At 46.0% G+C, this 14,022-nt stretch overlaps 1 protein-coding gene across 1 annotated transcript in view; it reads left to right on the top strand.

Annotated features, from left to right (window-relative positions):
* Positions 1–14,022, top strand: part of LOC143934317 (cryptochrome-1-like) — a 39,315-nt gene that overhangs the window by 22,159 nt on the left and 3,134 nt on the right. The window contains exons 9-10 of the mRNA XM_077457815.1: positions 6,702–6,853; positions 7,618–7,847. Coding sequence (XP_077313941.1) covers positions 6,702–6,853; positions 7,618–7,847 — 382 coding nt within the window. The remainder of the gene's footprint in view (positions 1–6,701; positions 6,854–7,617; positions 7,848–14,022) is intronic.

Below are 14,022 nucleotides of genomic sequence, written 5' to 3'. Positions count from 1 at the left end.
AGATAAAGCAGCTTTTAACACTTATCTGATGGTAATGAATCTCTATAATTACATTTGGGCTTTAGCATGATTTATAAAACGGATTAGAGTGCTCAATATATTCATATATGAGCATTTATGAAACATGATACATTTCTAGTCCTTTTTGTTTCTCTTTCTCTATTTTTATTCACATATTGCAGATGTATTTGTGATTTGTTATAACTTTGTTATGTAAGGTGAGGGTGGTGTATTCATTTATTTTTAGTCTCTTTATGTCTTTCTTCACACTCTTTAGTAAAGATAGAGATATATATATATATATATATATATATATATATATATATATATATATATATATATATATATATATATATATATTATATAACTGTGCACCAATCCTAGTTTGCAGAACTCTTGTCCAAGCTGGTTCCTTGCTGTGAGTGTCCATGCTATGGTATAGTTTTTATGCAACGTGGTTCTGTTTTTGTTTTGCAACACTTTCAGTTTCCCCTTAAAAAAAAAAAAAAAAAATCTCCCTACAGTTCTAAGTGTTGGCATAGAAAGTTGTAATTTTTCACGGTGACCTGCAAAAGGAAAAAAAAAATATGTTGCTATGTAATTGAAAAGGCCTTCCGTCTACAGAGTACTGAGTTCCAGCAAATCTGAGCCCATCTCATTTCCTGGCTGGAGGACACCAAGAATCATCTAGCCTTTTGCTCCTCAACCTGATGCTGAGCTGCAATTGGCTTCAATCATGGAAGCACAGCATATCATGTGGTTATTACCTAGGGTGGTCTGCCTAGGAAGGTTATGTACAGCACCCTACAAGCTATGCTCTACCTGCATTGCATCAGAAGTACAGAATCCCAGTAATGATGTAACGGAGTCTAAAAAACAAAACAAAAAACGAGAGTTAGACTTACCGGTAATTCTGTTTCTAGGAGTCGTCCAGGACAGCACTAGAGAGAGATAGGCTCCACCTCCAGAGGCAGGAAACACAAACCGGATCTTTAAAGGGCGGTCTCCGTCCCTTCCCCTTCAGTCTTGTAAACGAGAACTTCCCCGGAAACTGCTTCTGTAACGACAAAAAACACTTGTCCAGCATTATAACAGCATATAGGGAGGGAATCCATGCTGTCCTGGACGACTCCTAGAAACAGAGTTACCGGTAAGTCTAACTCTAGTTTTCTCTAGTCGTCTGTCCAGGACAGCACTAGAGGATCAACGAGAACTTACCAGATTAGGGGGGGGGACTACCGCTTGAAGGACCTTTCTCCCAAACGCCTGGTCTTGCGCTGAGATAAGGTCCAATCTGTAATGCTTCATAAACGTCGAGTAGCTTGACCAAGTTGCTGCTCGACAAATTTGTTCTGGTGTTGCTCCAGCTCGCTCTGCCCATGAGGTCGATAGCGCCCGTGTGGAGTGAGCCATGGGGGAAAAAGGACATTCCATTTTCATTCCTTTGTAGGCTTCTACAATAGCTTGTTTGATCCACCTTGCAATTGTATTTTTTGAAGCTTGTGACCCCAATTTTTTACCCGCATGTAAAACAAATAATGCATCTGATTTTCTAATGTTTTTTGACATCTCCAGATATTCTAAGACACAGGCTCTCGCATCCAGTTGGCTGAACTCTACCTCCTTAGGATTAGTGGGAGACCCACAGAACGAAGGCAAAACAATTTCCTGTGTTCTGTGGAACTTTGTCACTACTTTGGGTAAAAACCCAGGGTCCATGCGCAACACCAGCCTATCCTCAAATTTGTAAAAACGGCTCTTTCACCGAAAGTTCCTGAAGCTCGCTAATGCGTCTGGCTGTGGAAATGGCCACTAGGAACACCGTTTTAAGCGTGATCCATCTCAAGGAAGGTTCTTCTTTCAGAGACTTTTTTTACCCATCCCTGTAACACAATTGACAGGTCCCATTTGGGTAAAATTTTGAAAGGAACAGGTTTAATCCTGGTCAACCCCTTAAAGAACCTGCTAACTAGCGGGTCTACCGCTAGAGGTTGATCCAAAAAAAACAGACAGGGCCGCAATTTGTACCTTTTTAAGGTACTAATGGCCAGTCCCTTATCCACACCGTCTTGTAAAAATTCCAAGACTGTCGGGATACTTATAGACACCTTTTTAGTGTCCAACCATGAACAAAAAACTTTCCAGTACTTAACATAAATTGCTTGGGTTACCTTCTTTCTACTAGAAAGAAGTGTTTTAATTACCCTATCCGAGAGTCCCTTAGACTTCAAGAGACTCTCTTCAGACGCCAGGCCGATAACTTTAGGGTCTGCAGTTCTGGTAACAGAACTGGACCCTGGGACAGCAGATCCTCTCTCTCGGGCAGTATGAGGGGAGGTTCGTCTGTCAGGCCCAGCAGCATCGAGAACCATGGTCTCTTCGGCCAATACGGAACCACTAGTATCAATGTGGTCCGTTCCTGCAAAAATTTCCTCAGGACTAGAGGAATTAGCTTGAATGGGGGGAAGGCATAGCAAATGTGAAATGCCCAGCTTTGTGCCAAAGCGTCTATCCCTTTTGCCCCTGCCTCCCTCTCTAGGGAGAAGTATACTGGGACCTGGGTGTTCGCTTTCCTGGCGAACAAGTCCACTTCCGGAAGACCCCATTTGCGCACTAACAGCTGGAAAATCTCCCTGTTTAGTGACCATTCCGATCCGTACACCTGGTGTCGACTCAGAGTCTGCCAGGTGGTTGTCCACCCCCTTTAGATGGACCGCTGAAACCGATTTTAGGTTTTCTTCTGCCCAATGCATGATCGTACTTGTTAGCTTGATCAAGGACGGGCATCTTGTTCCTCCCTGCTTGTTTAGGTAGGAAACCGCCACTATACTGTCCGAGAGGACCTGTACATGGTGGTCCTTCAGATCCCTGGCAAACACCCTTAAGGCTTCCCAGACTGCCTGCAACTCCCTCCAATTGGCCGACCTCTGGGACTGTGTCTTCCCCCAGCATCCTTGGGCTACTTTCGACCCCCAAGTGGGCCCCCCAGCCCCAAGCACTGGCATCCGTGGTGATGCGAACAGACACTGGAGGAGACCACCATAGACCCCGTACTAGGTTCTCCTCTCTCTTCCACCACCAAAGAGACCTTTTGGTCTTTGAGGATAGATGGATAGTCCCGTCCAGGGACTCTTGTGTCCCGTCCCAGCTGCTCAGAATATTGGCCTGGAGACACCTGAAATGAGCTCTTGCCCAAGGAACTGCAGGGATTGTTGCCACTAATAGACCCAACCCTGCCATAGCTGACCGGATGGAAATTGTCTGATTGGACTGCAAGAAGGTTACCATCTCTTTCACCTTTTCCACTTTTTCCCCTGTGAGGAAGACTTTCTGTGACACTGAATCCACCAGAAAACCTAGATACTGTATAGCCTGTGTTGGTATCAGGTGCGACTTTTCTTGGTTTATCAACCACCCCAGCCTTTTTAGGCAAGAGATAGCTACCCTCAGATCTCCCTGCAGTTGGAGCTTTGAGGGGGCAAAGAATAAAAGGTCGTCCAAGTACGGTATGACGGCAATCCCTTTCAGTCTTAGGGGAGCCAATGCTTCTGCCAGGACCTTGGTGAATATCCTGGGGGAAGAAGACAGCCCGAATGGCAGAGCCCTGAATTGGAGGTATCGAATCTGACTTCCCCAAAGAATCGCTATCCTCAAATACTTTTGAGAGTCTTCTCGAATCGGGATGTGTAGATACGCGTCCCTTAGATCGAGAGAGGCCATGAAACAATTTGGAGGGAGTACTGATCTCACTGTAAAAATTGTTTCCATCCGGAATTTCTTGTAAGTTACCCACTTGTTCAGTAACTTCAGATTCAAGATCAACCGGAATTTGCCTGACGGTTTCCTTACTACAAACACGTGTGAATAGAAACCGTGATTTATTTCCTGTGGCAGAACTGGCACTAGAACCCTCTGATCTATTAAATCGCCAATTTGCGACAGCAAAGCTGTCGCTTTCTGGGGGTCTTTGGGAGGCTTGGTCAGACACATCCTTGCAGGTGGGATGTGTTTGAACTGTATTTTGTAACCCTCCCTAATGATCCTCAGAATAAAAGGATTTGGGGTAGCGTCTTCCCACTGTGGGAGGAACCGCCCCAGTCTCCCCCCCCCCCCCCCCAGGAACCGTGTCACTGGGATTTAGTGTTTTTTTTAGAAGAGGAAAAGAGATTGCTTTTCTGTTTTCCTCCCATCCACTGTTTCTTAGGGGTTGACTCCTTAGAGGTCTGTCCCTGCCTTTGAGGACGAAAAAAGCGTTTACCTGTAGTCTTTTTAGATTTGACAGGAAAGGCCTTCTTCTTGTCCGCAGTACGGTCCAGGACTTCCTCAAGGTCCTGCCCGAACAAAAGGTCTCCCTCAAAGGGGATGCCACATAACCTCACTTTTGAGGCCGAGTCTCCCGACCAAGACTTCAGCCAAAGTGCCCTGCGAGATGAATTTATGAGGGCAGCGGTCCTGGCTGACAATTTAACAGACTCCGCAGAGGCATCTGCTATATAACCTGCTGCTTTATGTAGCATAGGAAGGGAATCCAGAATTTCCTTTCTGGAGGTACCCCCTTCCAAATGGCCTTGTAATTGTTCCAGCCAGACCTCCAAGTTGCGAGCCACTATTGTCGTGGCCATTGCAGGTTTTAAGTTATTCATGGTTACTTCCCATGACCTCTTTAATAGTACCTCCATCCTTTTATCCATGGGTTCCTTTAGAACACCCATGTCCTCAAAGGCGAGATCTGTTGACTTTGCACACTGGGAAAAAGCTGCGTCTACCTTGGGCACTTTATTCCAAACACAAGAGGGGTCCTCGCTGAAGGGGAATCTCCGCTTCATGCTTTTAGGGAAAAATAACTTTTTCTCTGGCTCCTCCCACTCTTTTTTTTTTTTTTTTGATTGAATCTATCAGTGTGCTATGAACCGGAAAGACCCTAACTGAATCTGTTTTTAGGGTCTGATACATCCGGTCATGCAAGGACCTGGAGACTGGCTCCTCTCTGATTTCGAGCGTCTCATAAATTACCCCCAGTAAGGCATCAACCTCCTCGAGTGAGAGCCTGTATCTGGGAGAGCTTGACCCTTGAACAGGAACATCTCTGGATGATGCCGCCTCACTTAGGCCATCCAGAGAATCAAGTTCCTCCTCCTCTGATTCGTCACCTTCTACTGGGGTGGAAGCAGAGGGAACTGCGGCTGGTTTTGGGGTTTCAAGGTTCGCTAACATTGCTTTGATGGACTCCATTTCTTTCTGTACTCCAGAAATCAAATCCTTACAAGCTCCCGTAGATTCCTTTATAGACCAATTTGTCTATACATGGTTTACAAAGGGGCTTAGACCATCCTTCTTTTAATTTACTCATACATGAAGGACATCTCTTCTTCCCCCCTGACCTCTCTGGTTCTTTGGGCAGGGCCTAAGGCAAGAGAAGAAGGAAGGGAAAAAAAACAGACAAGCCAACGTCAGCGAAACCTTTAGCAAAATAGGACGCCTTCACCAAACGCCTATGTGCACCCCACCAACCGCTAACAGGATTCGCAAGACTCTTTAGTCCGGATCCTGTTTGAGAGAGGGAGGGAGGAAAAAATACACCTGGACCATTTCAAAATGCCTTTGCATTGATTAGTCCATTACTCCCCCCCCTCTCTCCCAGCCCTGTAGGTACAAGACACCTCTGTGTTTGCCTACCTGAGCTGGTTCGGCTCCACTGCCACTCTCCACTGCATCCATATTCGATCGGAACACGCCTTACCGCCTGGAGGCTTCCCTTCGTAATGGCGATAAAGCGATGCAGCACGAACGCTTTGTGGCTGCGGCTTTTTAAAATAGCTGCCAAGGTCCCGAACGTCCACGCTCGCCGCGCGACCCGGAACCGGTAGTGGATTGCCGGAAGTCCTCTATCCTCCTCCTGTGTTGCACAGGCCGGAACTCGAAGCCTGTGCCCGCCCCCCACCTGACTTCGTGCCCAATTTTGAACCTATTGCCAGGTGGGGAAACGAACGCCCTCCCCGGGCTTCAGAAGAACGCTGGTTCGAAGCTGCAGTCAACCCGACCGGAGGACTTCAAACGTCCGTTTACCAACAGGTAACCAGAACTCCTTCCCCGTCTCTTATGGGCTATCCCACCGTCAGGGGAAGGAGAGCTCCTGATCCAGCCTCCTCCTCCGGTGGAGGAAACGCAAAGACTGAAGGGGAAGGGACGGAGACCGCCCTTTAAAGATCTGGTTTGTGTTTCCTGCCTCTGGAGGTGGAGCCTATCTCTCTAGTGCTGTCCTGGACAGACGACTAGAGAAAAAAAAGGTTTTTACATTCAGTAATCTGAATAAAAACTGCTTTGTTGGATATGAAGTCCAACTCCAGAACACATCTTTTCGAGTTTGAGTTGGAGCCTCCATCAGATTTTTATTGCTATTTTCTTAAACGTTGGGGAGACCTGGACACAGGAAGTAAGCAAAATCTCTGGAATGGGGTCAGACTGTTAAAAAAAAAAAAAAAAAAAAAAAAAAAAAGTACAGTGAGGTAGGGTGACAACCTTTGTTGGGTTTGCACTGTTTTCTCTGCCCCTGTTGGGGAGATCTCCTTATGTCTTGTTTGCCCACCAGGACAGGTTATGAGGAGAACTGGTAAAAACAGATATTCTCGACCTGACTAAACCAAAAAAAAAAAAAAAAGTTTGCCTGGAGTTTGGCTTTAACTGTCATCCTCTGCTCACAGGTATTTGAAGAACTGCTCTTGGATGCTGATTGGGCGCTGAACGCTGGAAACTGGCTGTGGCTCTCGGCTAGTGCTTTCTTCCATCAGTTCTTCCGCGTCTACTCTCCAGTGGCCTTTGGGAAGAAGACTGACAAGAATGGCGATTACATAAAGTACGTACAAGCAAGTTTGTATGGGGAAAGAGAGATGGCTATCTATCTCTGGCTATGCACAACAAACTATGTAAAACGTGACATCGTTCTACAGAAGCAACACAATATGGTCAAGACCACACTTTCAAGCTTGCTAATTAGAAAATAAAAAATCAGCAGCACACTGGGTACATGTGCATTGCAACAGAGCGTGAGATGCTAAGAGTGCTATTGTGAAGGAAGTTGGTATCAAGACAAATACAGCCACTTTCACTACGTAGTATGTTGCTCTATGCTATTTATTATGAACAATTGTAATTTTTCTATATTTAGTTTTTTATTTTATTAAAACGCTTGTTTTCACCTGTTTCTCTTCTTTGTTACATCTCAGTGCTGCTAATCTCCTGCAGCCTCTTTCTGGCTGCATGACATTTCTCAGGGTGAGTTTCTGATGATGAAAATGTCTGTCTGTGTAATGGGCGTTGAAACAGCCACCTAAAGTCTCCAAGGGAAGCTTGTGTGACGGGGGCAATGCAGAGGCACATTTGGAAGACAACTAAAGAACATTTCACTTGTATAACAGGAAATCTGAACAAAGATCTTGATGGCAGGATCACCAGGGATTATTTTAACAATAGATTCAGATTTAAACAGATTGAAAATTCATGTAAATACATGTTTGACATTTTAATGAATGGATTTATGTTTACCTTATTATTTTTAATAAGTAAATGATACATAATCTATCCTTTTTGTTTTTCTAACTTCTGCTGGGTTTTGCACAGGAAGTACCTGCCCTTTATGAAGAAGTTCCCAGCTGAATACATATATGAGCCATGGAAGGCTCCACGCAGTATACAGGAGAGGGCAGGCTGCATCATTGGGAAAGATTACCCCAAACCCATCGTGGTGCATGAGACGGTGAGCAAGCAGAATATTCAGCGCATGAAGGCTGCTTACGCAAGGAGATCCGGGGGTGGTGAGAAGGAGACTGAAAAAGGGAGTGCCAAAAATGGTGAGGAGTAAAAAACTTATTTTTTTTTTTTTTTTTTTTTTGACTTTCAACTTAAATCTTCTACTTTTTTTGTTGTTTTAAATTTTGGATAGTAAAACAGAACTTTACAGTTCCGCCCAAAGGGCGGTCCCTTTGGTAATCCCTCAGCCTGCTTCCTGCAGGTCAGTACATCAACAAGCAGTATAACATAAAACAATAGGAGGGGAGGGTGCTGTGTCCGTCAATTAACTTCAGAGAAAAGGATTTTACGGGGAGTACAAAAATCTGGTTTTCTCTTTCGTTCATTGACGGTCACAGCTCCAGTAATCTTGACCATAGGGACGTCCCCAAGCAGTGTCATAACGAAGGGTGGGAACAGCAACAAAACTTTACCCACAACCAGCAGTGCTCCCTAACAGGGGAGTCACCATCTTACTAACCGCATCAAAACTTGCAGTCAACAAATGCAACAGTGCATTAATACTCAAAAATGACGACAGTTTTTTTTAAACCAGAAGAAAAAGTGCAGAATTGCAACATTACACAGCCACCTGCAAAACTTTGCGGCCAAAGCAGGCATCAGATGATGCGCTTACATCCACTTTGTAGAATTTTGTAAAAGTGTCAATGGACAACCAAGTCGTCGCCTTACACACTTGAGCGACTGACGCTTTATGTTGGAAAGCCCAAGAGTTTCCAGTTGCCCTGGTGGAATGGGCCATGATGGGAAAGGGGGGCATCTGCCACTTCAGGGTATAGGCCTGGACCACAATCTGTCTGATCCACCTGCAAATTGTGGCCAACGAGACCGCCATCCCCTTTTTTTTTTTTTTTTTTTTTTTTTTTTTTTTTGACCAGCTACCGAAACAGAATCTGACTTCCGAAAGGGAGCTGTGGCAGACAAATATACCCTTAGGGCCCAGAACACATCCAGGGAATAAAGGGCCATCTCTTTAGGATGTGTCAGTTTAGAACACAGTGGGGGTTATTTACTAAAGGAAAATCCACATGGAAGTGCAGTTGCTGTAGATCCGAGGGGGACATGCAAGGACAATAAACAGCATTTTAACTTGCACATGATTGGATGATAAAATCAGCAAAGCTTCCCCTCATTTCAGATCTACCCCTTAGATTTAGACCGACTCCACTTTCAGTGCAAAGTGGATTTGCCTTTCGTAAATAACCCTCAATGTCTTCATTGATGTGAAAAGCCGAAAGCACCTTTTGGCGGAAAAGAAGGTTGTGGACACAACACCACCTTATCCTTGTGGCTAACCAGATGGGGCGACTTGCAGGACAAGGCCGCCAGTTCCAAAACCCTCCTGACCGATGTAATGGGCACTAGGAAGACCACTTTCTGAGAGAATAGACAAGGGAATTTCCCTGATGTTCTCAAAGGCTGTTTCTGAAGTGCCAATAGCACCAGGTTCAGATCCCACGGGGGGCAAGGGTGGACCCACCGGAGGTACTACACGCCAGACCCCTTGTACAAAAGTGCTCACTGGAGAGTGAGACGCCCGGGGGGGCTGTTCTCCTCCCTCCACCGATATCATGACCAGGTTGTCAAACAAGTATCTTTTAGTTATCTCCCATATATTAGGTCACATGTGCCAATTCCATGCAAAAGAAATGATGCTCCAATAGTGTAAAACCTTTTAATATAACTCAAATATAAAAACAAAAATGCACTTACAAAGCACAAAGGAAAGATCAGCCTGAAGTCCGATGCGCCGGACGCAAACGGACCAACTCGTCCTCCAGTGCCCCTCGATGATGCAATCTTTTGCGAAATGCGTAGGGCTGAGCGATGCGCTGATGTCACCCCTTACGAAGGAATTGTACCCAGGAACGACGAGTTTGTCCGTTTGCGTCTGGCCGGCGCATCGGACTTAAGGCTGATCTTTCCTTTGTAAGTGCATTTTTGTTTATATTTGTTCACTGTGATCAATTATCCTATAACCCTTTTTCTTTAGGACTGGGGGTAATAGGCCTAATTTTGCACATTATTATTGAAATTTTGTCTAATGTTTTTTTACTTCATTGAATTTTATGTGGGTTTATGATTTAGCGCAGCTTACTCAATTTTTCATGTTTTTTTTTTTTTCTGTAATTATGTAATACAGTCAAGCCGCAACTGATCAAAGTTCCATTGTGGACGATTAGTATAATATTTTTTTCATAGCGCAGTTTTTTTCCCCTTTAATGGAGTGCAGTGACAGCGAGCTGATTGCATTCCAAACCTCTGCACTTTTACAAAGCAATTGAGGGCTATCAGGTCCAAGATTGGACGTACCCCTTCCTTTTTGGGGACTACAGATTTGGAGTAGAACCCCCTGAAACCTTTCCAACTCTGGTACAGGCAATATCACCCCGCGGTTTAGCAGGTCCCTTACTGCCCCCAAAAGGGCCTCCTGGTGAGCCGGGAGTAAGGGTATGCTGAAGGGGAACAATCTGTTTGGTGGCCAAGAGAGGAACTCTCTCTAGCTTTAAGCCAGATGAAATCCGTTCACAGACCATTGGACAGCTGAGGCCCACCAGGCTGCAAACTCCCGAAAGCAACTCCCCACCCCAAGTGATGGGCTGGGGAAAAACCTTCATACGGTAGCACTTTTGTTTGCAGGCTTGTGGGTCCAGGGATGCTTTTGTCCCTCAGAGGTTGTCCTGTCAGACTGGGAGCATTTAGCCAAAGTCAAGACGGACGGAAAAGCCTCTTTTGAGCAGAAAATGAGGGCCCTTGCTTGCGGCGTGGCTCCTTGGTCTTGCTGACCTGTGGGAGCAAGGTACTCTTCCCATTTTTGACATTCTTTAATAATGTCATCCAACAAGGCTCCAAAAAGCCACTCACCAAGGAAGGGTAGATCCATCAAGGCTTTTCTAGATGCCTGGTTCGCAGACCAGCATTTTAGCCAAATCGGGCGCTGCAGCACCACTGCTGACACTGAAGCCCTGGAGAGCAGGGGCTGCTTTTTACCACCTTTGCACCCGCACACCACCTCCATCCTGGTAATGAACGTTTCGAGGACCGCCGACAAAGCGTCCAAAGGCACTGCACTGTTTGCTGACGAGCTGGTTGCAATTGCAGGAAGTTCTGGGGAAGAAACGCCATTTTCTGAAGCCATGCTAACCCACCCTGTCTGCCACCCTTGGACTTTGGACAGGTGCACAATCCCACCCTCCTAACTGCTGCAGACTGAGGGGCCTCCACTGCAGGACTCGCCACCCCAACCGAGTGCTGCATCGTTCAGTTACAGGTGTCTGCGTCCAGTATCTGCTCCCAGGTGTCCTGAGCAAAAAAGAGCAACAGGGACCAGCGCTAAGGATGAAAACTGTGCTGAGCTACAACAAAATGGCCACCCTGCATAAGGGACAATCAAAAGGGAAAATGGCCGCTGAACTTCAGAAAAATGTCCCCAACCATGCTTTCCACTGAGGCACACAGAAAATGTCAGACAAACAACTGTACACATTGAATGAACAGAGATAATGGCAGCAGAACAGCGCTATGGCTATCGGCACATGCAGACACCCAGCGCAGCCCCCAATCTAAGGTCTGAGCATCCCAGGAGGACCCTTGGCTCAGGTACACACAGGGCTCAGCAGCCTGTCATGCAGCATCCCCCACAGGGTGGGGGGAGGGAAAATAGGGACAGGGAGGGAGGAGAATGCCCAGCTGCTCAATCCTGCCGAGGCAGGAAGAGCTGTACTTACCATTCGGACACGCTGGGGACAATCCATCAGACCCACTCCCGAGCAGTACAGGGTGGCTGCTGGCCACGGCACACACTGACAAGTAGAGTGGTAGTCCAGTCATGTGTGCCCCGCAGTGTTGCGCTCACCGGCCACCCCTGGAGACTGGGAGGCATGTCGTGGCTGACCCAGTGCGTAGCTAGGGTCTGCACGTGCCCGATGGCCAGGCTGGGGAGACTACAAGGATCTAGATTATCCAGCCTGTCACCCAGCCAGCTGTTGATAGCAGATCACAGGATCTTAAAATCTTGAGCCAAAATTCAGAAAAAAAATCCCAGGACCGATGGTCCTGCAGGGAGCTTAGGTCCTTCTCCTTCACTAGGCAGAAAAAAAACCTAAGGCTGCAGGAAGTAGGCTGAGGGGTTATTACCAGAGGGACCGCCAGCTGGGCGGAACTGTAAAGTTCTGTTTTCACATGTATTACATGTTCTACCTAGTCCTCTCCTGAAGGTGGCAAAATAACCCTACGGTCAAGATTACTGAAGCTGTGTCCGTCCAATGAACGAAAGAGAAACTTTTTTTTTTTTTTTTTTTCTTTCTGCCACTAAATACCTTTTTTATACAGCCCATTTCCTGCTTGATCATTCACCTTGGCTTATGACATCATACACAGTTCTCTCTCTTTTGTGAGAGTTTGCCAGAAAGGGAGGGGGGATGAGTCATAAGAGGGCCAATAAAAGCTGCAGAGCTGAAGGTGTGCCTCTGTAAATCCAGGAAGTGAATAGGCTTCAGCTGCCCACTGTTAAAATGGCTGCATACAGACTTGGTGGAGAGAGATTTCTGCAGCATATTTGGCAAGTACAGAATGACAGTATATATAATATGCAAAGTGGTTGAAGAGAAGCTTAAAGAGGAAGTAAACCCTAATGAGTTTACTTCCTCTTTCATTCCCTGCAAAGGTAAAGCATAATGGACTACTATGCATTGCATAGTAGTCCATTGTTTCACTTACCTGACACAGGAGCCAGCGATGTCCCCTGTAGTCCGGCGCGTCCATCTTCTCTGTTGGTCTCGCTGCTGTCATTCGGTGAAGCAGTCACTCCCGCGCACGGGAGCCGCCACGCGCGGCATATTCGCAGTTGACGATGCCGCGCTCAGTGCGCCTGCGCGCAGCTCTCTACGGCGCATGCGCCATAGACAGCGGTGCCTGTCTTCAGGTAAATATCTCCTAAACCGTATAGGTTTAGGAGATATTTCTTGGACCTACAGGTAAGCCTTAAAGTGGAAGTAAACCAAGGAAGCTGTCATCTTTGCCTCTGTTTAATCTTCAACTGCTATGGTGCTGCACATGTGATTCATTATGACATCAGCCATTGGCTAGTTTGGCTGAGAGCACAGCCAATGTGCAGTTAGCATTCTCGGCATGCCTTTTTTTTTTTTTTTTTTTTAACTGTTTAAATCGATGGGTTTACTTCCACTTGTAAGGGTTTACAATCACTTTAAGAATGGCAAAGATGTTTTTATTACAAATTATGTGAGAAGACTGCAGTTCCTCTTTAACCACTTCCCACCCGGCCAATGTATATATACGGCCGGGTGGGAGCCGCCTGCTCCTGATAGGACGTTCAGGAATGTCATTCAGGAGCAGCGGGATCGCGCGCGCCCGCGCAGCGGCGCGATCCCGATGTGCTCGTGTCACCCGGACACGGCACATCTCAGATCGGCAGGAGGGCTCTGTGATTGGCCCTCCTGATCACATGACGGCCGTGTCCAATCACGGCCGTCATGTGATGTAAACAAACAGCCGGTTGCTAGGCAATCGGCTCTCCTCTCCTCACACGGAAGTCACCGCTGAGAAGAGGAGAGCAGAACGCTGCAGCCGGCTGATGATCAGTGAGTATGGGCTGCTTTTCACAGCTTTTTACTCACTGATCATCAGTGTAGTGTAAACACACAACACACCACACAGTGAAAACACAGTCCCCACATATGTCCCCAAAACACACATGTCCCTAAAACATACATGTCCCCAAATAATAAAAACACATGTCCCTAATAATAAAAACATGTCCCACTAAAATCACATGTCCCAATGATTATCTGCACACATATGTACGTGATCACCTGCACACATATGTACATGATCATTTGCGTACATATGTCCGTGATCACACAAACCAATTATTATACACTTAACGGAATTTTTTTTACCAAAAACATGTAGCAGAATACATTTTGGCTTAAATTTATGACAAAATTTGATTTTATTGGATTTCTTTTCAAATAGAAAAAAGAAAATATTGTTTTTTTCCCAAATTTCCGCTTTTTTTGCGCTTATATCGCAAAAAAAAAAAAACGGAGTCGTGAATAAATAACACCAAAATAAAGCTCTATTTGTGCGAACAAAATGATAACAATTTCATTTGGGTACAGTGTAGCATGACCGCGCAATTGTCACTGAAAGCGCTAGAGCGCTGAAAGCTGAAAATTGGGCTGGGAAGGAAGGGGG

Source organism: Lithobates pipiens, unplaced genomic scaffold (assembly GCF_037356315.1).
Source record: "Lithobates pipiens isolate NorthernLeopardFrog02 unplaced genomic scaffold, aLitPip1_a1.2 Scaffold_27, whole genome shotgun sequence".
Classification (NCBI taxonomy): Eukaryota; Metazoa; Chordata; class Amphibia; order Anura; family Ranidae; genus Lithobates; species Lithobates pipiens.
The sequence above is the reverse complement of the archived record's forward strand: the minus strand, read 5'-3'. Positions and strand labels throughout refer to the sequence as shown.